The sequence below is a fragment of the Triturus cristatus genome, chromosome 6 (genome assembly GCF_964204655.1).
Source record: "Triturus cristatus chromosome 6, aTriCri1.1, whole genome shotgun sequence".
NCBI classification, from domain to species: domain Eukaryota; kingdom Metazoa; phylum Chordata; class Amphibia; order Caudata; family Salamandridae; genus Triturus; species Triturus cristatus.
The window spans coordinates 1633780674-1633808120 of NC_140589.1; the positions used below are offsets into that span (position 1 = coordinate 1633780674).

The 27447-nt window shown below is 44.9% G+C and overlaps 1 protein-coding gene across 1 annotated transcript in view; it reads left to right on the plus strand.

Moving 5' to 3' along the window:
• Window positions 1–27447, plus strand: part of LRPPRC (leucine rich pentatricopeptide repeat containing) — a 665201-nt gene that overhangs the window by 532423 nt on the left and 105331 nt on the right. The window contains exons 28-30 of the mRNA XM_085612780.1: window positions 24303–24445; window positions 24575–24686; window positions 26403–26529. Coding sequence (XP_085468906.1) covers window positions 24303–24445; window positions 24575–24686; window positions 26403–26529 — 382 coding nt within the window. The remainder of the gene's footprint in view (window positions 1–24302; window positions 24446–24574; window positions 24687–26402; window positions 26530–27447) is intronic.

The window sequence follows — 27447 nt, forward strand, 5'->3', positions numbered from 1 at the left end:
ACACATTCATCCACTCATTCACCCATTGAATCACTCATACATGCAGTCACTCATCAATACAAAACTATCATAAGCACTCATACACCTAAACCGACACTCACACACCACCACTCATCCAGAGTTACTCACACACCTAGTCAGTCATGCAAAGAATTAAGCACACTTCCATTTACTGGCCTATACAGTTATACACACACCACATCACTTATTCAAACAGAAACAAATGCAGACTTACTCTCTTATACAATCACTGATACAAGTACACACTCGTCCATACAGCCACTCTCACAATCACTGACTCGCACGTATAGTCATTCATATACTTCAACTCTCACATACACTGCCTTTTACATATGTAGTTACTTGGACATGTACCATTGAGACATCCATTCACTCACCAACACACACTCACCCACCCATACAGCTGTTTTCACATGCACTCTTGAACCCATACACACAGTGAATCAACCACTCAAACATCTATGCACAGAGTCACACACCTCCCACCCACCCACACCCAGGCATCCATACAAATACTCAGGCAACCAATTGATAACCCATATTGACACTCATGTAGCTACTGACCAACCCATGCAGCAGTTTATACAACAACAGACTGATACAGACATTCACACAGTTTAGTCATGCATTCAGTAAGACACGTTTAATCACTCACTTAAACAGTCAGTCACGCACCTACTAAATCCTCCATTCAGACACTTATACACCCACTCTTCAATACACCTTGGCATATATATAGTACATATTTAAACTTTAAAGAAAAACACAGTCACTGGATGATGTCATTTGAGATGTCATCGGGGATGTCACTGACCATGTCATGAATGATGTAATATGTGAAGTCATCAGCAGTGCATTGCGGTGGCGCGGGTTATAGTTAGGTGAACTAACTATAACAGGGGAATTTCTATGGTTTTGTACGAGAGAAATGTCCAACTAACTATAATGTCCCTGAAACCTATGGTTCGAGGCATATGAGCTGCAGATCACACACTGAGGATAAGCTCGCCATCTGGTGTTGGGCTCGGATGATTGCAGGTTGTTGTTGTCTTCGGAAGAAGCCTTTGGTCACGAGGTTGGTGACTCCTCCCCTGGACAACAGTGCGCATGGGCATCCACTCCATCGTCAGATTGTTTTTTTCCGCCATTGGGTTCGGATGATCTTTTTTCCGCTCCAGCAGAAAACTTCCAGCAATCTATTTAACTCTTTAATCTTCATTCCATCGACGTCGAAATCAACTCGGACCGGTTCCGGAAGCGGCTGATGGACAGGACACCCTTCAAAAAATGCCCCCAGTGTGGGGCGAAGTTCCCCCACAGTGACCACCACGAGGTTTGTAACCTCTGCCTGTCGCCGGAACACAACGAATCGACCTGTCCAGCTTGTGCCGCTTTCCGTTCGAAGAAGACCCTCCGGGACCGAAGAGCTCGACGCCATATTATGGCCAAACCAGCTCCAGAACCGGAGGACATCTTTGCTCAAGATGTTCCTGAAGATGACACCGAAGATCTCGAGATCGTGTCCGAGGCCGACGATTCCGATGACCTCATCACTCCAGGGCAGCGTGTGAGTACCGCCCCCCCTGCCCCTGCCCCATCCAAAAAGACAGTGGTCAAGACTCCGCCAGCTGGGCCCAGTCGCGACCGGAAATCTTCTTCAGAAGCCCCGCCCTCGGGCCCGGCTCCGAAGACATCTAAGCCTGTAGGTGGCTCGGGCTCGAGCAAACCTCATGTGATTGTGCCTTTAACACCCTCTGCACCGAAAAAACCACTGTCGGCACCGAAACAGGCTTCAAGACCTAAATCTCCTTCGGCACCGAAACGTTCCTCGGCACCGAAGTCTCCACCGGCGCCGAAACGTTCTCCGACATAGATGCCTAAAAGTCCCTCGGCACCGAAGCAATCGGCACCGAAAACTACGTCCACACCGAAAAAAGCTCATAAAGACCCGAAACGGCCGTCGCCGCCAGCACCAGCTTCGGAGCCAGATTAACTTTTTCGCCCAGATCCTACTCAAAAGCGGATCTACATCAATCCCGATACTGGACATGTGACTGCCGTCCCATATAAGAAACGGAAGCTGGACATCACACCTCCTCCAGCTCCCATACGGAAAAAGGACTGTGCCACTTCACCACTTCGTCCTTCCTCTCCTTTATTACCTCCTAACCCGTCCCCCCCCCTCCTCCTCCTCCTTCTCCTTTACCCTTACCTTTACCATCTCCCTATCATTCACCTCCTCCACAGGATGATAATGATAACTTGGGGGGAGGGGCGGACCCTGATTTATTTAATGATCCTGTTGATCCACACGACCCTTTTACATTTCCAGGCACAGCACCAGTAGATGACTGGTCTTATCCAATGCCTGACATGCCTGACCCCACTACCTACCCCTCCAAGCCCTCCCCTCCTGATGACCATTTGGGGTTTGGCCAACTAATAAATAGGGCAGCAACATTCCATGGTGTCACTATGCACACAGACCCCCTTGAAGAGGACTTTCTCCTCGATACTTTTGAGCAGTCACAAAAAACTGTTCACATACTGCCCATGATTAAAGGGGTTATAAAGCATGCCACTGAGGTCTTTACAGACCCTGTTCGAGCGAGGGTTCTCAACCCCCGCATCGAAAAAAAGTACCGACCAGCCCCGCAGGACCCTGCATACATTAAAGCCCAGCTCCCTTTAGACTCCTTGGTCGTATCAAATGCCAGGAAGCGCGTTAACTCACAGACAACTGGAGAAACGCCTCCCCCGGACAAAGAGTCTAGGCTTTTAGAGGCCTCAGGCAAACGAGTCGCCGCACAGGCGGCGAACCACTGGCGTATTGCCAATACCCAGGCCCTGTTAGCCCGGTATGATAGGGCGCATTATGACCAACTTGAGGACCTTATGCAACATCTGCCTGATCCCTTTAAATCCCAGGCCGCTGACCTCATTCAAGAAGGCAAGTTAATATCTAATGCCTCCATTAAATGCGCCTTAGATGCGGCAGACACTGCTTCTCGGGCGGTCAATACTAGCGTCTTACTCAGACGGCATGCCTGGCTCCGTATTTCCGGTTTTAAACCAGAGGTTCAAATCGCAATTCTAGCTCAACCTTTCAACCAAGAGCAGTTATTTGGCCCTGCAGTGGACACTGCATTAGAAAAAATGAAAAAGGATAATGAGACTGCCAAGTCTATGGGAGCACTGCAGTCTCCTCAAAACCGGGTTCCTTTCGTCGCTCCTTTTATAGAGGAGGCTCCAAAAACACGGCAACTGAGACCACGTCCACCTTTAAAAATTCTGGACAAACATCCCCTAACAGAGGATATTTCCGGGGAGGTTATAGGGGAAACAATAACAAAGGTCGAGGGCGGGGCAACAACAACAACACCCGCACCTCCCCAGCCACCAAACAGTGACTTGCCACCACTCCCCCCAGACCATTCCACTCCGGTCGGGGGGCGACTCCAACAATTCCTACCTGTCTGGACTTCCATCACCACAGACAGATGGGTAAGACAAATTATCCAGTCTGGCTACTGCCTAGAACTCATACAATCCCCCCCAAACATACCACCCAAATAACGTCCAATGTCCTCACATCATCTCTCTCTCCTCAAACAAGAAGTTCAATCCCTGTTACAAAAACATGCGATAGAACCAGTCCCTCTTCAGGGAACAGGGGTGTATTCTCTATACTTCCTCATTCCCAAAAAGGACAAAACATTACGGCCCATACTGGATCTCAGACTGCTAAACCAGTATATACATTCAGATCATTTTCATATGACCACCCTCCAACAAGTCCTCCCACTGTTACAACAGGGAGACTTCCTTGCCACATTGGACCTCAAGGACGCGTACTTTCACATCCCTATGCATCCCGCTCACAGAAAATAGCTACGATTTGTGGTAGATGGGCAACACTATCAATTTACAGTTCTCCCATTCGGAGTAACAACAGCACCCAGAGTGTTCACCAAGTGCTTAGCATTCGTGGCAGCGCACCTCAGAAGACAACAGATCCATGTCTTCCCCTATCTGGACGATTGGCTCATAAAAGCCAATACTCACCAAAAATGCGTTCTCCACACTCATCGCACGATTCAAACTCTCCACAATTTGGGATTCACTATCAACTACCCCAAATCCCATCTACAACCTTCCCACTTACATCAGTATCTAGGAGCAACCATAGATACATCCAAAGCCATTGCTTATCCCAGCACTGCCAGGATAGCCAGTATACAAAATCTCATCTCTCAATTTCAAACTCATCCATCTCTTCCAGCAAGAGTATTCATGCAGCTCCTAGGCATGATGGCGTCATGAATCTCCATAGTCCCACACGCACGACTTCAAATGCGTCCCTTACAGGAATGTCTAGCACAACAGTGGAACCAAGCTCACGGACAACTTACCGATCTGGTGTTGGTGGACAGTCGCTCACTTCGCTCACTGAAATGGTGGAACACCATCAACCTGTCCAAAGGGCGACCGTTCTTAGAGCCTCTTCCACAAGTTGTGCTAACTACCGACTCATCTCTCACAGGGTGGGGAGCCCACCTCCTTCACCATACCACTCAGGGCAGATGGACCAGTCAACAGAAACTGCTCCACATCAACCACCTGGAACTCTTAGCAGTGTTCCTAGCACTAAAATCCTTTCAGGTTCACCTAAAGAACAAAACTGTCCTCATACGCACAGACAACATGACGACAATGTATTATATACAGAAACAGGGAGGGACACATTCTCTCCAACTGTCCCAACTGGCACAGCAAATCTGGAGATGGGCAATTCCACAAAACATCTACCTGTTAGCAGAACATCTCCCAGGGATCCACAATCAAGTGGCCGACCTCCTAAGTCGCCACACGCAGCAGATCCACGAATGGGAATTACACCCCAAGGTTCTACTCCCCTTCTTCCAAAAATGGGGACAACCAGACATAGACCTGTTCGCCACTCCCGAAAACACAAAATGCCCAACCTTCGCCGCCAGGTTTCCACACCCACAGTCGAAGGGCAATGCCCTATGGATGAACTGGTCAGGCAGATTTGCGTACGCTTTTCCGCCTCTCCCACTAGTTCCATTTGTGGTATGCAAACTGAAACAACAATCGCTAACGCTAATACTAGTAGCTCCCACTTGGGCACGTCAACCGTGGTTCACCACACTTCTGGAACTATCTTTAGTTCCACATCAAAGGCTACGCCTCTCCCCGGATCTATTAACCCAGAACCATGGAGAAATCAGACACCCAGATCCTCAAACACTGAACCTAGCGATCTGGCTCCTGAAGTCTTAGAGTTCGGATACCTCAATCTCCCTCCAGACTGTATGAATATCATAAAGGAAGCTAGACGACCTACTACTAGGGCGTGTTATGCCGCAAAATGGAAACGATTTGCCATCTACTGCGCTAATAATGACATACATCCATTGGATGCTTCCATCCAAAACATCATTTGCTATCTACTACACTTGCAAAGATGCAATCTAGCGTATTCCTCTATACGTTTACACCTGGCAGCCTTGGCAGCCTACTTGCAAAATAGGCAACACCTGTCCCTTTTTAAGGTACCAGCCATCAAAGCGTTTATGGAAGGTCTCAAAAGAATTCTTCCCCCAAGATTGCCACCTGCCCCAGTGTGGAATCTCAATGTGGTTCTAACAAGACTTATGGGACCCCCATTTGAACCTATGCACAAATGTGAATTACAATTCCTAACATGGAAGGTAGCTTTCCTTATCGCAATCACTTCCCTACGCAGAGTAAGTGAAATACAAGCCCTTACACTAGAGGAACCTTTCTTACAACTACACCGTAACAAAGTGGTTCTTAGGACAAACCCTAAATTTCTTCCAAAAGTGATTTCCCCTTTCCACCTTAACCAATCAGTAGAGCTACCAGTCTTTTTCCCAAACCCAGACTCCGTAGCTGAAAGGGCCCTACATACCTTCGATGTCAAAAGAGCCTTGCTTTATTACATCGACAGGACAAAACCTTTTCGAAAGACGAAACAACTCTTTCTTGCGTTCGCACCACCACATAAAGGCAATCCAATCTCCAAATCTGGTATAGCCCGGTGGATAGTTAAATGCATCCAAATATGCTACCTAAAGGCTAAACGTACACTTACAGTTCCCCCTAGGGCGCACTCCACGCGTAAAATAGAGGCTTCTATGGCCTTCTTAGGTAACATTCCCTTAGAAGACATTTGCAAGGCAGCCACGTGGTCTACCACGCATACCTTCACTAAACACTACTGTGTTGACGTGCTGGCCAAACAACAGGCCTCAGTGGGCCAGGCTGTCCTAAAAACTTTATTTCAAGCTGCTGCAACGGATACAGGCGACCACCGCTAAGGGGAAGCACTGCTGTATAATCTATCCTCAGTGTGTGATCTGCAGCTCATATGCCTCGAACGGAATATGCTACTTACCAGTATGCATCTGTTCTTGGCATGTAGAGCTGCAGAGTCACACACACCCGCCCGCCTCCCCGGGACCTGTATCTGTTCCAGCATCCGTCTTACTTAGACATTACACATGGACATCCTTTCTTTCATTCCTATACACTCAATCTTTTCCCATCATGGCGAAAAAACAATCTGACGATGGAGTGGATGCCCAATGCGCACTGTTGTCCAGGGGAGGAGTCACCAACCTCGTGACCAAAGGCTTCTTCCGAAGACAACAACAACCTGCAATCATCCGAGCCCAACACCAGATGGCGATCTTATCCTCAGTGTGTGACTGCAGCTCTACATGCCAAGAACAGATGCATACTGGTAAGTAGCATATTCCTTTTTTTCAGTGAATGAATATATATATATATATATATATATATATATATATATATATATATATATATATATATATATATATATATATATATATATATATATATATTCACTGAAAAAACCATAGGTTTCACACAAGTCATAGCTGTACATTTCACTCGTAAAAAACCAATGAAATTCCACGTTATAGTTAGTGCAGGCAACTATAACTCACGCGACCGCAATCCTCTGCTGATGCTAATACTGTATTTAGACACTTATTTGCCCATGTCTTCTTCCATTAAATTTTAGCTATACATATATTACAAATATTTTTTTTTCATAAAGACACATATGTCATTAGCAGAGGATTGCGGTCGCGTGAGTTATAGTTGCCTGCACTAACTATAACGCGGAATTTCATTGGTTTTTTACGAGTGAAATGTACAGCTAACTATAACTTGTGTGAAACCTATGGTTTTTTCAGTGAATTTGCAAGGTTTTTTAAATGCTAATTCCTAACTATAACGTGTGTGAAACCTATGGTTTTTTCAGTGAATTTGTACGGTTTTTTAAATGCTAAGTTACTTTACGCCGTTCGTGCCGTGCGCGCCCACTTAACGCAGTTAGTGCCGTGCGCTTCGTTCTGAAAGGTTTTCTATTAAATGTTCACTGAAATAAGAATATGTCATCCACAAAAGGTGCCTACTGGCACACCATAACCAAGGCTAGGTGGTTAGGAGCTGTCTAGCCTGCCCCCTTTTTATGATATCCAACTTTGTTTTTCCTCCACCCCTCCGAGTGCGAGAGAGAAAATGGCGGCCGACACTTCCTGGTTTCGACCGATTCGAATGTTTACTAAGATCTAACAGCCAATCAGAATCGCGCTCGCGCACGGCACCGTACGCGGACGGTAAGCTTACGGTGCGCGCTCGGAGCGCGCTTACAGATATATATATTGATTTAAATGCTATTTTCTCAGGAACTACTGAACAGATTTACACCAGACCTACAAAAGGCACTTCCTTGACCTGACGACTACCTCTCTGCCAAATTACAAGTAATTCTGTTCAGCCGTTCGGGCTGTAGCTGTGTCTAAAGGTCCTATGGAAAAATGCATGGGGAAAACGCGTTTTGGGACCCCCCTTTTTTCTCAGCCCCCGCTTGACGAATCCCCCCGAGACTTTCAGGGTAGGAGCGGAGCGTAGCGCCCCATTAGTTTTGAAAATTTCGCGAGGATTCGTCGACCGGCGCCAAAGTTATTCCAAATAGAATGTTGCGGATTTCCTATGGAAACAGGGTCCTAACTATAACTACCTACTGGCGACCGCCAGTAGGTATATATATATATATATATATATATATATATATATATATATATATATAAACACATACATACATACACACACACACCTTTAGCATTATATCCATACATTATATCCATATACAAGTAGATCAATACATCAATAACATATAAGAGGAGTATAGGCTTATGGATTTATTTTTCCTATAATACATGTGTAAAAAATGTTTAAATAGGAGTATAAAAATTGTATCTTCAAATGCTTCACTATTAAAATATTGGGGGACAAATATAAATTTTAAAAAAACACATAACATTTTTATAAACTTAATTTAGAGCAAAAATGAAAAGCCTGAATTTGTGTATATACATATCGAAGTTTATCTAGTACAATTTTAGATCTCCTGCTTTTTTGCATATGTATATTAAAATCTCTATGTAAGTATGCCTCTTGTGTGGACATGTATCTACATATATATTTCTCCCACTGCAGAGGGGAAAAAAAGTTAACTAATCTCCCCAAACCTCATCAAATCACCATCTATGACTCATCCTATTCCTCTTCCAAAATGTGCCCTACTTCCACTCTATATTTTAACCCACAATACTATGAACTCCAAAACGATTCTTTCCAAACTCTCCACTCCTCTATCTATCCTTCATTCTTTTCATCCAACTAACACTCTCAAGTCTTCTACTCCCACCACTCCCAGTAACAACTTTTATTTCCCCCTATTAACCCACCAATAATCCACCTTTGCATTCCGTAGTAGCGTGCTACTCGCCAATAAGCCTACTCAATGCCTCGTCAGGGGTAGTAAGCGCTCTATGAATACAGCTACAATTACTGTTAAGCCATGTTGCACAGCAGCCCATGCTGCTATGCAACATAATTAAATTAAAATATATAAATAAACTCAAAAACCTTTGTGCAAGGTATTTGGTTTTGTTATAGCGCTTCTTCTTTTGGAAGGGGAGTTTAAAAAAAAAAAAAGAATGTAAGAAGGGTTGGGAGGGACGTCAACAGTGAAGTGGTATGGGGCAACAAATGAGGACAGGAGAGGGGGTGGGATGGATGGGGAGGGGTAGAGAGTGTCTGCAAACACATGCACTCTTAAGGAGTGCTATAATAAAAATAAAAAAGTACCTTTACAAGCGGGGGCCAGTGGAAGGACACTGGCCGCAGAGACAGGAAACTGTACTTAGTCTAAGCTCCATGGACGACCAGTGGACAGTAGCAACCAAAGAGAAATTGAAAGCAATAGGGGAGGCCCTGACCAATGAGAAGCAAGGAAATGGGAGCAACGCGGGTCCAAACTAGTGGTAAGTAACGGTAAGTATGGGGCGGACTCAGCCCTTTTTTAGAGGGGAAGGTGGTTTGCAAGAGATTTCGCAACAACGCATTTGCTGTCTAGGCGAAACCTAAACATTGGTAGAGGGAGTCAGTGTATTTACAGTAAGCATAATACATTGAGAAAAAAACCTACTATGAAGCATACAACAAGTTTGTGATAGAACAAAAGGCCACCTAAGCAGCATCGTAGCCCACAACTTACGCTGTAAAATGGAGACTGGGAAGAAGATGGCAGTTCTGCCAGCTAGTAGTCTAACATCCCAAAGAGTAACATTCTTAAGTAAGCCGAGAAAATTTAGCTGAAACGAGAGCTAGTGCAAACAGTATCTGAGCACAGCTAAATTGTACAGTTTCTCACAATGGAAGCAGAAAAGATGAGGAAGAAGAATGAGCATCTTGTATGAGGTAACCAGCGATGAGACTGCACAAAGAAAAGTGAAGAATTGATTGATGTCCTAGCTTTTGAAGTAAAGCAGTGGCAGGGGAAGACCCAGCAAAATAAAAACTGTTGCTACTTTGTGAGCTGAAATGGTTACCTTTCATATTTTCCCACTTAACCTGAAAGAAGGCAATGTCCAAAAAGCATATTCTTGGGAAAAAAACACTGAAAAAGTAAGTGCCCAAATACCTTAGTGGGTTTAGATGAACTGAGTGAATCTAAATGGAGAATACAGGGCAGGTTATCTAAAAACAGGAGAAGAGCATGGCCAAATGCCTTTTCTCAAATTGCCAGTGAATACATTTGCTGTTATACTGAGGGTGTGGAATGGTTGATGGTGGAAAGGGCAATTCGGGTAATTCCTACAGTGATGGTTTAAACTCTGAAAAGGGCAAGTTATTTTTTCCTAATACTAGAAACGTATGTTTCTATGTTTTTATTTTGGTAAAATGGCAGTTATGTCCAAAACAGTCCCTTTGGAGAATGTGAGGCACCATATAAATCAGTGCATTGGTGTTTGGTATAGCAAAAATCTTAATGTTTTATAAAAAATAAATGTATTACTACTGACTGATAAAAGATCAATGCCACATTCATTCAAGACAGGGTGTCATTATCACAACAACTGTTTTGTTCAGAAAGCATCTTGTTGAGGCCTGTCTTTTGGATCCGTTCAGGTGCCAACATGGGTCGGCCTTTATTAATCTGTCCAATCTGAAAGAGACTATTAGATACAGATTCCTTTCCTTAGAATTACCCCCAGGCGTCCGATTGGATCTGGAGAATTTTTCTCTTAGCATTACCCCTGCGTGTCGAAAGGTGGCGTCAGTCGACTCCGCGTCAGTTGTCGTGGTCGCAGGACGACGTCACAGTGCCTATTTAGACGCGTTGACCTCAGTTCTTTCTTTTTCAGCGCCAGCCTAGCGCAGATCCGGTGAGAGCTTGCCCCTTGGTCATTTTTTGATGAAACTTTTTTCCACTTTTGTCGACGTCTTTTTTCGACTCCTGGTGCGCGAGGGATGTTCCATCGATGGACCGGCTTCAAGCCTTGTGACTCCTGTCACAAGCTGATGTCCGTGACGGACCCGCACCTCGTGTGCCTCTGGTGCCTGGAGCGTGACTACGACCCGAAGTCGTGCTCCGACTGTCAGACCATGAATCCGAAGTCTTTGCGGGAGCGGTCCCGAAAGCTTTGGGAGGCCAGGCAGTTGGCTCCACGTCGCTCCCTATCTCGCTCAAGAGGAAGCTCTCAAGACTGGTCGCGGAGCCACCACACCTCCTCCAAGTCTTTGCACTCTTCAGGTGAGTCAAAACACAGGAAGGCAAAGAAGCACCATCGGTCTTCGCCTTCTCCCTATCGGTCGGCTGACTTAACGTGGGACCCGGAGCGTCGTCGCTATAAGTTTCCGGTGCCTGAATCAGGTATGAGTCCGTGCCTCCCCTCCCCCACCCCCTCTCCAACCCCCCATTTCCGGGAGCTGGGGCATTCCCTGTCCAACTTCGTACATTCTCTGAAGTCCCTCATCGAATCTTTGGGCAACCCGACTCCGCTGGCGTGCCTTCGTGCCCGACAGAGCTGGTTGTTGGTCCTGGGCCTTGGATGCTGGCGGCCTGGATCCGGATTGACGACGTTCGACCTTACTTGACCTTCCCCGGCACTGATCCAGGCGACGACGCCCCCAGCTGTGCCGCCCTCCTCCCCCGGACGCCATCCCCATCCTTATCCCTGAGATGGGCAAGGAGCCGGATCAATATCGACCGACGTTGAATTCGACGCCAGAGGGTACTTTTGTTCCCTTGTTCATCCCATGTGTTCCCTATCGCCCTGAGGGTGCTGATGAGGACTGGGTGGGGTCGCTGGACCCTTTGACAGACCAGCTGGAAGAACCAGACTTGAGAGAGGAATTGGGTGACGCCAGTAGTCTGAACACCTCCCCAAACTTTGGCTTGCTTTCTCCCCCTACCGTGGCTACGGAGGAGGGAGCGTCCTATGCAGTGGTAATGTATAAGACAGCCGAGGCCATGGGCCTGGAGCTCCCTACAGTGGCAGTCAGGACAAACCTCCTGACCAGAGGTGCTTCAACCGGCGGCAGCTTCATCTGAATCCCTCTTGCCCTTCAATGAAGCCCTCACGGATGTACTTCTGGGCATTTGGTCCAAGACCAGCACAGGGGCTCCTGTGGAATGGACGATCGCCCCCTGCCACCGCCTGGCTCCGGGCGATCCCATTTTCCTCACCCAACACCCTTTCCCCTGAGAGCTTGGTGGTCAAAGCTTCCTCTTCCAGGGGTGCATTCCCTTTTGTCTTTTTTTTCCCCAGTTGTCTCAGAGCCGTGGATCAGTGGATGACTTAGACCCATCTCAAATTGAATGCTTCAAAAACAGATATACTCATGTGTGGCGATTGGAAACATTACGACCCACTTGCCGCCTGGCCTGATGAACTGGGATCACCACCTAAATAATCAAAGGAAGTAAGAAACCTCGGAATGACCATGAACTCCAAGCTGTCTATGAATGCCTAAGTGGACAAACTAGCAAGATCAAGCTTTGTCACTATAAAAACGCTGCAACAAATTTTCCCTTGTTTGGGATTTCCATACAAGGTCCAAGCTACCATCTCCCTTGTTCTGTCCAAACTCGATTACGCCAATAGCCTCTACCACGGATCACCTTTAACGACCATGAAAAGACTACAACGGATTCAGAACTTGGCTGCCAGACTACTCTTGCATATCAAACCGCGAGACCACATCTCACCTGCCTTGAAAGCCCTGCATTGGTTACCGGTTGCCCGAAGAGCCACGTTCAAGCTACTTCGTATCACCCACAAAGCAATACATGGAATGGGACGGCTCTTCATCAGGAATAAAATCACCAAACACATTCAATAAAGGAACTTGCGCTCTAAAGGGGCATCTCGCCCCAAAATACCAAGATACAAGAAAAAAACCATGGGTGGCACATCCTTCTCTGTTCAAGCAGCCAAACTATGAAACTCTTTACCCCCAACATAAGATCCACCGACAACCACTTTATCTTCAGAAAACTACTCAAGAACTGGCTCTTCCCCACATAAGCACCATACGCAAACAGAAATTTACAGCATTTTCCTCTGTATATAAGCATTTATTTTCGCTATAGAGATGTACCTATCTTTGTGTATTGATTTGTACAAACATGTAGAATAATTATGATGTTGTAAATAAATGAATAAATAAAAATCATCTTTGGTCTATATGTACTTACTTCCATTGTGCATCTATGTACCTTCCATGTACTTGGATCTGTGTGTCTGTTAAATTTCTCCTGAAAAAGCATATCGAATGCACTACCCTATTTCTCACCCTGTACCTCTATCAATATCTTTAATCTGTATATTCTTACCTCCTTTATGCATCTATATACTTTCAATGTACTTATGGATCTATATATTTATCACTTTCTTCTAATTTGGCATTTCAAATGCACTACCCTATTTCTCAGCCTATACTTCTCTCAATATAGCCTCTGGCCCAACCTTCTCACTCTTCTGTCCCTCCACTATCCTTTTCAATCAAAATAACAGACTAACATGTTCACTTCTCAATTTCCATATTCCACTGTACTGATTCACCACTAATCCTAATGGGTTCCAGAGTAGCGAGCTACTCGCCAATGAAGCATTTCAACACCCCATCAGGGTTACCAGCGCTATATAAATGCAAACCTTTTTTCCCTTTTCTACCCCTCCCCAACCCTTCTCTACCCCTCCCCAACCCTTCTCAATCCAAATAACTGACTAACATATCCACAACTCAAATTACTTTCATGTTTCGCCATACTAATTCAACAGTAATCCTTATGGGTTCCAGAGTAGCGTGCTACTCGCCAATAAAGCACTTCAAAACCCTATCAAGGGGTAGCAAGCGCTATATAAATACAAACCTCTTTCCCTCTTCTATCCCGCAACCTACCCTTCTCTGTCCAAATAACTGAATAACATATCCGCGACTCAAATTACTTCATACTTCACTATACTAATTTTCAACACTAATCCTTTCTGGGTACCGGAGTAGCGTCCTACTAGCCAGAAAGGCGCTTCAACACCCATCAGGGGCACAGGTGCTACCAGAATGCTAACCTTTCTTCCCTTTTATCCCTCCGCTACCCTTCTCATTCCAAATAACTGACTAATATCCACCACTCAAATTACTTTCATATTTCACCATACTAATTCAGCACTAATCCTTTATGGGTTTCCGGAGTAGCGTGCTTCTACACCCCATCAAGGGTAACAAGCGCTATATAAATACAAACCTTTTTTTTCCCTCTTCTATCCTTCTGAATCCAAATAACTAACTAACCTATCCACCACTTAAAATGTACTTGCATGTTTCACTATACTAATCCAACACTAATCCTCAATGGGTCCCGGAGTAGCGTGCTACTCGCAGAAAAAGCACTTCAACGCCTCGTCAGGGGTAGTAAGCGCTATATAAATTCAATTACAATACAATACAATTCCCTTGTGCACCCCAGAACTTGGAATCCAAGAGCTGGATCATCTTGTGACGCGCATGTTCTCTTCCTCCAGCTTGACACTGCGTACCATGAATACCACGTGCCTCTTGGGCCGTTACACCCATACAGTCTGGGACACGGTTGCGCAGGTGCTGTCTCAGTGTCCAGAGGAGGCCCAGACCATTCTCTCCCAGGCAGTGGCGGATGGGAGAAACACAACCAAATTCAAGATCAGATCTGGATTGGATACCACCGACTTACTAGGCAGAACGATTGCCATGTCGGTAGCCCTTTGGCACTATGCCTGGTTGAGGACATCTGGTTTTTCAGGGTATGTTCAAGCAACCTTGCTGGACATGCCCTTCGATGGCCTTCTCCTTTTTGGTGCCCCTGCGGAAGCGGTACCCCACCACGTCCGACCCAGTCTAGTCACCGGCCCATGCAAGCAGCCCAGCCTTTCAGTGGCTGCAGACGTGGGACCCAGTGACGCGGGACTAAGAACCAGCGGGCGGGCCAGCCCACCCTTCCTCCACCCCCCCCCCCCCCTGCAGCAGCCTCCAAACTCTCCTAGTCTGACCTCTCAGGCCCATCAGCCGCTAGTGGGCGGCAGGATTCGCCATCACCTCCCCCACTGGCAATACATCACGTCAGACAGGTAGTAGGTTTTGCAGATAGTCTGAAGGGTCTACTTCCTCCCCTTTGGGACTACCCATCCCTCCGTGCCGCCGTCTTGCGATTGCCTGTCGGAGGATCATTTGGCGCTTCTCCGCCAGGAAGTCTCAGCTCTCTTGGCCAAGGGAGCTATGAAGAGGGTCCCTGCGCCAGAAGTAGGCCGTTGTTGTCATTCCCTCTACTTTTTGGTGCCCAAGAATGACAAAGGCCTGCGTCCTATCCTGGACCTCAGAGCCCTCAACCGCTTCCTCCGGAAGATGAAGTTCAAAATGTTAACCTTGGCTCAGGTTCTATCTGCCCTCAACCCTGGAGACTTGATGGTTGCATTGGATTTGCAGGACGCCTCACAGCAGGCCACAAGCATTTCCAATTCACCGTGCTCCCCTTTGGCCTTCGGCCTTACTATTGCTCCTTGGGTGTTCAGGAAAGTGATGGTGGTGGTCGCAGCTCACCTGCACAGATCAGGGGTTCCAGTCTTCCCTTATCTCAAAGACTGGCAGTTGAAGGTGGGTTCGTCCCGGGCTGTCTTCTCCCACCTCCAGACTACGGCATACCTCCTGCATTCGCTGGTGTTCTCTATCAGTGTGTCGAAGTCACACCTTACTCCCTCTCAGTCGCTCCTTTTCATCGGGACTGTTCTGGACACAGTGCGGTTTCAGGTCTATTCCTCCGATCAGCCAGTCCGGGATATTCGGGCAATGATAGCAATCTTTCGGCCTCTATCCCGGATTTTGGTGGGAATGACCCTGAAGCTGCTGGGCCTCATGGCCTGCTGCATCCTGCTGGTGCATCATGCCAGATGGCATATGCAGGCTCTGCAGTGGGACCTGAAGTTCCAGTGGGTGCAGCATCAGGAAATCTTTCCGACTACGTCCAGATCTCAAGGGAACTGCGCAACAACTGCAGAGGTGGCTAACGAACCAGGATTGGGTCAGAGGCAGATCACTCTCCCTTCCCCAACCAGACGTCACTGTGGTGACCGATATAACCCTCCTGGGATGGGGCGGCCACCTGGGAGAGGTGGAGATCCGAGGAGTCTGGTCTCCGGCGGAGTCCGAGCTCCATATCAACCTGTTGGAGCTCCGGGCGATCTGCTTTGTACTGAAGGCATTCCTTCTCTCCCAGTGCAGGTGTTTACAGACAACACCACCGCCATGTGGTACTGCAACAAACAGGGCGGTGGGGTCTTGGACCCTTTGTCAAGAGGCTGTTCGCCTTTGGACATGGCTGGAACATCAGGGCAGGACCCTTGTGGTTCAACACCTGTCCGGTTTCCTGAATGCCAGGACGGATGAACTCTGCCATCGGTGCCTGGTGGATCACGAATGGCGTCTTTACTCGGAGGTGGTGCAAGGTCTCTTTCAGCAGTGGGGAGAGCCTTGGTTAGATCTGTTAGTCACCGAAGAGAACATGCATTGTCAGCACTTCTGCGAGTTGGAGTTTCCAATGCGGCGCTCGCTCTGCGACGCTTTTCGTTGCAAGTGGAGTTGTGGCCTCCTGTGCGCCTTTCCGCCTGTACCACTTCTGCCCTGAGTGCTGAAGATCAAGCGCGACTGGGCCCAAGTAGTTCTTGTGGCACCGGACTGGCAGGAAGAGTCTGGTACCCCCAGCTCCTGAGCATGGCTATTGATCCTCCGATTAGACTGCCCCTTCAGGAGGATCTTCTGTCGAAGCAGCAGGGGACGGTCCTCCACTCGAACCTGTCCAGCCTCCACCTCCTTGCGTGAAGATTGAGCAGCGACAGTTGACAGCTTTTGACCTTCCTCCAGAAGTTTGCAATGTCACCTTGGCAGCCAGGCGACCCTCCACGAAAACGGTATAAGCCTGTCGATGGAACAAGTTTGTGGCAGGGTGCACAGCAAAGACCATGGATTCCCTTTCTGCGGTTATTTTGTTCCTTCTTTCTTTGGCCCAGCAGATCGCTGCTCTAGGCACTCTTAAACGCTATCTGGCTGCCATCTCTGCTTTTCTTCAGCTTACCAGATCATCCCTCTTTGTTCAAGTCCCCTATTGTAAGTAGGTTGTTTAAAGGCATTATTCATCTCTTTCCTTCATCTCCTTTCATAATGCCTCAGTGGGACTTAAACCTTGTTTTGACTTATCTTATGTGCATTCCCTTTGAGCCTTCTCACAACTGTCCTCTTAGACTTCTTACCTTGAAAACTGCTTTTCTTGTTGCCATCACTTCTGCTCGCAGAGTGAGTGAGTTTCAAGCTCTTTCTTCTAGGCCCCCTTTCTGCTCGGTGCATCTAGACAAAGTGGTTCTTCGAACGAGGCCCTCGTTCCTCCCTAAAGTTGTCACTCCTTTTCACATCGGACAGACTATCACTCTGCCCACCTTTTTCCCGCCCCGCAACCTTCCAAGGAGGAGGAGAGACTCCGCCGTCTGGACTCAAAACTTTCGCTGTCTTTATACCATGACTGCACTAAAGATTTCCGTGTGGACGATCAACTCTTCATTGGCTATGTGGGTGCCGCAAATGGTCGGACTGTCCAAAAGCGTACCATCTCAAGATGGGTTGTCCTTTGTATAAACATTTGTTATGCTTTAGCAAAAAAGGAACCTTCAGTGTGGCTGCGGGTCCATTCCACTAGAGCTACGGTAGCAACTACTGCTTTGTCACATGGAGTCCCACTTATCGACATCTGCCAGGTGGCCACGTGGGCATCTATGCACACGTTTACCAGACATTACTGCCTGGATGGTCAAGTCTGGAGGGATGGCTACTTTGCCCGTTCTGTACTCCAGAATTTTCTGATGTGAACTTGGTTCGCAGACCCTCCTCTGGGGTTGGTATTGCGGGGGTATCTATTCTAAGGTAAGGAATCTATAACTAATAGTCTCTTTCAGTTGAACAAGTCACTTACCTTCAGTAACGATGTATCTGTAAGAGACATTTATCAGTTATAGATTCCTTACCTCCCCACCTATCCTCCCTGCTCTGCGAACTGACTTCTAGGGATAGGGACTCCCTTGCAGGGCCCTACTTTTGGTGCCCCAGAGGTTAGTGTCTTTCATGGCTCTGCGCTTCAGGCGTGGAAAGTCGTGTCAGAACTGACATCAGCGCGCAGGGGCGGCGTCTAAGTAGACACTGCAACGTCATCCCGGTGACCATGACGCCGATGATGGACGCGGAGTTGACGGACGCCACCTTCCGATGCGCAGGGGTACTGCTAAGAGAAAAATTATCCGATCCAGTCTGATGCCTGGGAGTAATTCTAAGGTAAGTAATCTGTAACTAATATATGTCTCTTACAGATACATCGTTACCGAAGGTAAGTATTTAAAATCAAGAGGAAGTGATAGCATTGATTTGGTCTGTATAAGTTTGTCATCAATTAATAGTCTCAAATTCTGAGCCTTTGTAACTGGTGTAGGAAGTACACCCAACTCTTGCGGCCAGCAGGCGGGGGTCCAAAAAGAGGCAAAAGAAAATCCTCAGCACACAAAAGTAATGTCACAATAATTATCAAAGTGCGAAGTGTGAGCACAAAATTCAACATAGGAAAGTAAATTCTTGTTCTTGTCTTTTATTCCTTGGATCTTCAAACAGCCGACATGTATTTCGTCGCTTACAAGGGAAATGATCCCGCGACTTTATCAAGGCTGAACAGAAACAAATGGGATAAGCGGTGTATAACCTGATACACTATTAGGTGTACATAATGTTGCTACAATCTCACCCAGTGATAGGTGAAAAAGGAAATCTTGGTAAGTCTGTTCAAACATGCACAAGGTGTGTAACCAAAGATGTTTTCATGAAATGTCCTGTTTGAAGCAAAGGATGCAAATATGTATCCAATTTACCAAAAGCAAAGATCGAGTGAGAAAATTATGAGGCAAACGTGATGCTAATCAAATCTATGTGAAAGCTAGTCCGAAGGTAGGTGAATAACACACAAGCAAGTCTGGGAAACGTGAATGACGATCTTTTGGTGAGGAAGTAAGTGATGGCTGAAGGTGGTGATTGATTTCCACCCTATATAACCCAAATATTGGTTACAGGCGAGCTCATAAATACCTATGTTCTCTGTATGTTTCTCCCTGTCAAAAAACACGAAAACCACCCATAAGTGAGTGCAACTTCTCGCCAGTCACAACGTGACTACTGTCAGAAAAAGTGGATAATTCTCATCACCTAATTTTATTGTGGTGATAATTCCAACCCACAAAGGGGTTCTGATTCTAGCGACGTCTACTATGGTTGTGTATATTTCCAAATGGTCCAAGTGTGTCACACAGTCTCTGATTATAAAGCAAAATAATGGCAGAAATGTCTCAAACATGTACTCAGAAGGGTGAATTATATTCACAGCAAAACTCTAGCTTATCTAACTAATCCGTTTATCACAACTTGCCCAAACTAGACGAATGTTACATTGCTGAACATTCATCTTGAAGCTACAGTAACAAACTTAAGACAAGCACATCGAATGCTGAAACTACCCACGTTAGAACGTGCAGTTTATAATTGATTGCGTGATTCCATAATGCGAGTGTCTAATGTCAAGACACGATTCTGCCTACGCTTGCTCAGAGGCTCAAGCGCGATGCTATCCATCTTAGAGCTGGAATATCAAACTACAGAGTGAGTGTACTGACTACTGAAAATCCCCAAGTCTGAATATACAGTTATCCTTAATTATGGGATTCTGTTAACGTGTTAATAAAATCAAAAACACGTATAGGTCTATGCTTACTAGGAAGTTCAAGCGCCTTACCTAGTATCACACACATGTATCTTATAGCAAGGGGTTAGGGAAAAGTATAAAAAAGTGCAAATTCATAGACCTCACAGTGGATTAAAACATTTTCTAAGCCTGCTAGCGGTAAAGTAACCATCCCGACAAACCCGAGCGCCACTATCGAGTCAAATGCCCTAGTAACGTCCCTCCTTACCGTAATAAGTGGTGACCGGTCTGGGGACATCGCTCCTCGTGTCTGTCCGAGTACGGAACACGAGTGAGACCTTGCTTAGACAGCCTTAATAAGCCGGCTTCTATTTCCGGTCCGGCAACATATAGAAAGGATTAAGCCTGCTAGAACTCCACAGTAGTAAAAACAAAAACTAAACAAGAGACTCGAGTTCAAACCCTCCAACTCGAAGGCCATCTTAGTGTCTCACTGGAAAAATCAGTATGATTCACTACCCAACAAGTAACTAAATAATAAATCATCTGAGTGGCGTGATTGTGATTCATAGGTTATAACTATAGAAATGAACAGTAATCTAGTGTTATGCACATACTAATTAGCCGAGCAATGTATCCAAACTTGTGATGTGGTATAAAAACAGTTTTTAGCTCTAAATATTACTAAGTGATCAGTGCGCTCATGTGGATATTGTGCTGACATAGGAGTATATCCAAGCACTATTATTTAGCAAATATGCATGCAGGACTGCGCTTGAATTCAATCATTTCTCATCCATGAACTCAGGGTAAGGTAATCTATGTACCGTATCGTGGAATATAAAGGGTATATAAATCATATGGTAAGGAATAATTGTATATAGCAGAAATCGGCAAAAGCAGCATCATACACGTTTCTTAACATATACTGTAAACGAGAAAGATCTTTCTTTAGTGGGTATTGTTAACAGCACAATTATGTATCTGAAGCACTCATGAAGCACAGAGTGTGGCAGCCCTATGCATTCATCTAACTAAAAAATAATGAAGTTCCAAATCTACATTTAGCCCTATCTCAGTGCTGCGCAACCTGAGAATCCAAAGTGCCTCGCGCCTCCGTAGGGCTAATTCTCTGTTCCCACCCCAGGGGTGTCTCTGGATATGTTAAATACCAAAGAATTCAAATTGTTTATGGAATGTCTGTGCACGGCAATGTAACGTGTGCAGCAATGGGATACCTAACATCCCCTTGCTTTACTGCTCTTATATGTTCTCCCATTCTCAGATGTAATGACCTGATCGTGATCCCGACATATCTTTTTTTACATCTACACTCAATGATGTAAACTACGAACTTTGTAATGCAGTTGATGTTTGATCCTATATTATAGGTCTTGTCGCCCGTACCCTTAAAATCTGTCTTCTTGTTGCATGCCCATTTGCATGCTCTGCAATGTCCACAACCATAGAAACCCTTTGATCGTTGTGTCAGCAAGGTTTCTATTCTCTCAGTCCTTAGGTAGCTAGGACTCAACAAATTTCTGAGGGAGACCCCTCGTCTATACGTGATATTGGGTCTGTCTGTGATGTGGTCCCTAAGTTATTTCTCAGTCTTGAGCAGGTGCCAATATCTATTAAGACTGCGCATCAAGACCCCTGACCAGTTGTTATACCCAGTCACCATACGTACTTTGTCTACCTTCCGTATAGGTTCAGTGCATTCTCTAAGTGTATTCTGTCGTTTTATCCTCAGTATCCTTTGTTCTGCTTTCATGAATGTCGCCCTGTCATAGCCCCTACTCTGGATGCGGGCCAACACTCTTTATTGCATTCTTCAAATTCGGTTTTGAAACTTCAGTTACGTCTCACCCTGACAAGTTCGCCATATGGAATTGACTTGATCTGGTGTGTGAGGTGGGCACTTGACGCATGAAGTAATGTGTTACATGCTGTTTTTTTACGGAAGAGTCTGCTATGAATCTTGTTGTCTCTTCATATATAGCTCAACATCCAGAAAGGAAATTCTGTTTGTGCTATGCTGGAAAGTGAACCTGATGTTGTATTCATTGATATTAACCCCTTCGGCGCCGATGACGGAACGGTTCCGTCATGCACGTCGGTTGGGCTGTGCTTATGACGGAACCGTTCCGTCATGGCCCCGCCCGCGCTCAGAACCTTCAGCGTGGCGCGGAAATCCGCGCCGCGATGAAGGGGTTAAGATAATTAAAAAACTCAGTCAACTTGTTGGATGAGCCTGTCCAGATCATCAGGGAATCGTCAATGTCCAGCACCGAGATAAAGATAGATTTTTCCATACCAATATTGGTGTTATTCTCCTGAGTGGCGCCCTTTTCCTAAAAATATTACCACTGTCCATTAGTGTTTGTCCAAAAAGAGGGCTGGGAACAGAACAGCAGAACTTCCATATTTCCAGAGTTCAGCTTCAAGCAATTCTCGTCCATACTGACCGCCAGCATGCAGTAGCGGAATCTAGACCCCACCCCACTATCACCACTGGCCAGGGACACGACAGTTTGTGTGCTGTCTGCATAGGAAGCAAGGGAAAACTCAAAGGATCTTATTCATTTAGCTAGAGAGGTGACATAAACATTAAATAAAGTAGGACTAAGCAAGGACCCCTGAGGGACCTCACAGGGTAAAGAAAAAGGCTGGGAGACAAACTCACCAAATGCTACGAACTGTTCTCTGCCCAGGAGCAGGAGGAAAGAGCTTCACAGATCCCAAGCTGTGTCGCTGAAACCAATCTTTGCCAAATGATCTATCAGCCGCACATGGTTGATGGTATCAAATGCTTCTGATAGATCTAATAGGATGGGGGCTGCACTGCCTCCCTGGTCTATTGACCACCTGATCCCTTCTGTGGCTTTAATTAGAGCTGTCTCAGTACTACGGCCACTATGGAATCCAATTTGAGTTGGGTCTAGGAGATTATTGTGTTGAATGTGATTAACTAATTGCTTATTCATGATCTTTTCTACTATTTTAGCTAGCAAAGACTTGGAATAAGTTGGAAGATGTCGGTTAATTAAGAGGCAATAGTTTCAGGAGCTAATTTAGCCACCCTCAGAGGGCAGGGTTCGGGTGGCAACCCGGATTTAGTAGATTTAATCAGTCACTACTTCCTTATTAGTTGTAGGGGTGAACTCTTTAAAGTTCTCATTCTCTACATAACCAATTAAAGGAATGAAATAATTCGAGAAGGGAGAGACAGGTGCTGAGAGCCTATTATACACTTCAACTTAGAGGTGAAAAAGGTCAGCTAGTGTGTTGCAAAATGATTGGCTTGTCTATTTATTCATTGGATGTTTTCAATGTCAATTTAATAATAGTCTGGAATAGTTCTTGGGTAGAGTTTTTTGCGGCGCCTATCTTTTGTGTAAAGTAAGATGTTTTTCCTTGATAATCATGTCCTTATAGTCTGCTGAACACTTTTTATATTTAGTTTTCTCTTACTCGCTATAATCTTTTCCCCATATTTTTTCCTGTCTCCTGCATCTTTATTTTTGGTCCGAAGGTCCTCTGAGAAAGAGAAAGCTAGGGGATTGCATCTCATAGACTTTGACACTCTGACCAGTGCCCATAAATTAGCAGCTCCTTCCAGCCATTGTGTATAATTTGAAACAGCTGTGTCTTTGTCCTCTGACCACTCCGGTACCCAAGCCTCTAATGTTCGAATAAAAGGGTCCCGTGGGTTTTGTGCCAAGCTTGTCTGGTCATTGTAAGAGGAGACGCTATGGCACTGTGATCTAATTGATTGTAATTTAGGTCAAATAGGACTGCACTGTGATCTGTCTACCTTAAGAGAAGAGTAGTTATATTGACTAAAGAGTTATTTTTAGTAAACAAATACCGTCATTGTTATGTCCTGTCTGGTGTGTTGGACCTTCTACAACTAGTTCAAGGTCTAGGCCTGACGTGGTTTGTACAGGGGCAGCTGTATCACTGTCTGTTTGTGACTCTAATGGCAATTAAAGTCTCCAAGGACCTTGTAGTCATTGGCTTCAAGGAGACTGCCAATTTCCTGTGCAAAGGATTCTCTGGGACCGGGCGGGTGATACAGTAGTAGACCTTTAAGCCTCTGAGTTTTAATGACTTCAGTACAGAAGGAGACTGCCTCCCAAAGTGATGTCGGTACCGGATGACAACAGAAAGAGAGATCAGCTCTATGAATAATGGCAATGTCACCCCCTCGCTAAAGTGGTCTATCATGTCTATATATGCATACCCTTCTGGTATAGCCGTAATGTTTACCTGCAATAGGTACTAAATATCCCTGCACATGCTTTATCGCTTTTCACTACAAGTATGATAGACGCCTAGTTGCACATTTCTTATGCCTTTGTAGCACTTGAGTATTTTTAGATTTTGATTCCAGCATGATTTCTTCCATGTACAAGAACATATAGTATCCTCCAAAAATATTTGTACCAAAGTTAGGTAAATTGTTACTCTATTGCTTAGTCTATGGTATATGATTTTTATGTCTTACTTCATCAGTTGTTTCTCATTGTTTCCTTGACATATGATTAGCACTAAGTGGACCATTTCTCAAGCGTTTCCTGATCTTTTATTTTAGAAGAAAATAATGAGTGGCAAAAAGCAGATGCCATTTGGACTAAAATGCAGGAGGAAAACATTATACCACGAGAGCGAACTTTAAAGGTATTAGCTGATCTCTTCAAGAAAAATGGTCAGGAAGTTCCGTTTGACGTTCCTGAGGTAATTAAATATTTTACTTTGAGTTTGCCTTTATTATATTTCAATATATATCGAACATGCGATTTTCAGCTTCTTTGATACAAAAGATAGCATTTCCTTATTTGATATGCTCTTCTTTATTTTTTTAAGAATTGGTATGAAGAAGCTGTAGCACCAAAAAATGATTACTCTTCAACATCTTCGGCAGATGCACTGTATCAAAAGAAGATATTTGCTCTCTGCAAAAACAATAATGGGAAAGGTAATGTCCCGCGATGCTGACAGAATCAGAGGGCATAATTATTATAAATGCCCTGACTTCTATTGCTGTTTATTTGTTGAGTGCCCCTTTTAAATATTTAGCAGAAGACCATAGAGACATGTTTGCGGCTGGGGAGCTTTTTCTCCTAATCCGCAAGTTTAAGCAGTGTGGCAGTATCAGATGAGATTGTAGAAGGTTCAATTTCTGTCATGGTGCCTCAAAACCAACAGAAGAAGTTTGAGGTTGCATAAGAGTTCCAACATAGCTATCACTGTGGCATTTTGGCATCCGCACTCTTAGGTTGGTTTTGACTTGCATCGATGACTCTAGAGACACACTAATGTTAATTGATGTGAACATGGCGTTACTTGATAGAAATTACCCTGGTGTCTCATTGTCTAAAACGGTAGAGTGAATGGCACTATTCACAACCTGAACTGATACAGTGTCTACCTAAGTGGTGAGAAAATAATTTTCCTAAAGCAAGAAGAGCTCTAGTCGTCTAACCTCAGAAGGGGAGATCCAGAAGTATGCTTATCTTACAAATGTGTCTGCGGAAGGTCTCAAGATTACAGCGGTGATGTCCTTGCCAATGAGATAGTAGGGCCAACACAGCTATTTCAACAACGGCGAGAAAAAGACTTGGTGTTCATTTGGCATGGCTGATTATTCCATTTTTCACCCACTTGACTGTCTTATCGAGCAACCATTTTGTGAGACGTTCAAGCTTAATTTTTGGCTACTTGAAATTCAAGTCCATATTTGTTATATGTTGTGTTTAACTGCTCTTGATGGGATTTCCTGCACTTGTATAATTACTCTAGCTAGTCGATAATATTTTTCTGCTGTAGAATACATATAGAAACGGTCAAAAAACCAAGGCCTCATTAAAATTGGTGTTGATTCCTGTGGTGTTAATCGACCACCACAATGCTTAAAAATGTGCTTTTGGATTGAACAGATCAGGATTCAGTGCCTCAAACCCACTGCCCAGTACTATTTGTAATTAACTCTATGATTAATGTACCACTGGTTAGCAGGCTTTTGTCTTTCAGTTCAGCCTGTTGAAGTTGAGCCCAGCTGAACACAGTACTCTGCATTCTTAAAGAGGGCCTTAAGCCTAGTTTATTCAACATGCCATTTTAGGGAAAAGGCGTGCCTCTCCACAGTATCATTTCTCCTTGTTTGGAGTGAACTGGTCGGGTATTTAGCACTTAAAAATGCCATTACCTATAGTTATATGTAAACATCCAGAAAAGTAAAGTGGTTGAGGGACTGGACAATGTTGTTTGTCTGAAGTCACAAGGTGTGAGACCGGAAGGTCTGTCTAAGAACACCATTCAATTGGGTAATACTGATCTTCGTATTAGTTCAAAATGACAAAACTGTTGTAGTGTTATTTGAAAAGCAGGTTTTTGCTTTAGATCTTGTGTGATGCCATATTGTGTGCTGTAGGGAACTTGAGATGTTCGCTAAGAATGTCACTACACCAAAAGGTGGAGCTCAGTCTCTCGATGTGAAATACGGAACTGGTAAATATTTCAATGTGTACCCCCGAAAGAGTAATGACATGTAGCTTTTAATGAGGGTCCGATAACAGAGTATGTTAAAGGAGGATACATAGTGTTAAAGGTGAAAGGTGCAGAATGTTTTGGAATTCAAATGTTTTGTTTTCCACATCATTATAATTCAATGTATTTTTATTTTTTATTTCAGAAGCTTATGGCATTTTGCTACAAGCAGAAAGAAGTGGTATTGCATTTAATGCATCCGTCTATTCTAGCCTGATAAAAGCATTGCTCGCAGAGGGTTATTTAGAAGAAGCCATGAAAGTGAAAGAGCGGTATGTTTTGTTGGATTTATTAGTGAGCATTTGTTTTATTCCTAACATTTGTCAAATAACTTTGTAATGCCTACAAGATGCAATTCATCAGAAACAAACCGACTTTCAGGCCTCTAAATGTTCTTGTTAAACTCTTGCCAGAAGCCTGCACTCGGCTGACCAGTTCTTCCTATTAGACCAAAGGTCCAACTCGAATTCTTATGGAGACAATGTTTTTCCGTCGCCGTCATCCAAGATTTGAATTTCAATGCCTCTACACTTACGATGTCTAAAGCTCATCTGCTTTTTTACATTTTTGTATTCAAATGTTGAAAACCTTATTAATAAGTTTTAACTTGGCAGGTGTTCAGTCTGGTTAAAATGAGGTGTTCGTCTGACAAAGCTAAGAAGTATTTCCTTACGCACACCTAATAAATTAACATAACACAAGATCTGTGGCTGAAAATGTCGTCATCAAAACAAATGTAAGCCAGTTTGAACTTTTAAGCTTCTACGGTTTTCATAACAAAGCATCAACATGTTATTTCATATTAATGTACATAGTGCAGCAGCCACGCAAAGCTTTCTGGACCTTGTTAAAAGCGACCATGCAAAAAAGTCTTATTTACCATTGAGAAATTTATTAGGAGAATAGCCATCATAAATGCTCTTGCCTTCAGGGTTTCAAAAGGAGTACAGCAACTGTGTGCTCTCTTTGTCTGTCCACACCTCCAAGTATGTATCCCCAACAATTTTACCACTTTCAAAGCATCGCTGGGGGTTTCACCTACAGTTAGCGTCAAGGTACACCACCATGTGGAGAAGTGTAGCTCACTGGTTAGAGGAGGCATACCCTGAAGCAGAGATCAGGTCCGGGACCTGGGTTCGATTCCCGACGCGGCAGGGTCCAGAACCCAATTGTCCACGGACTCGATAATT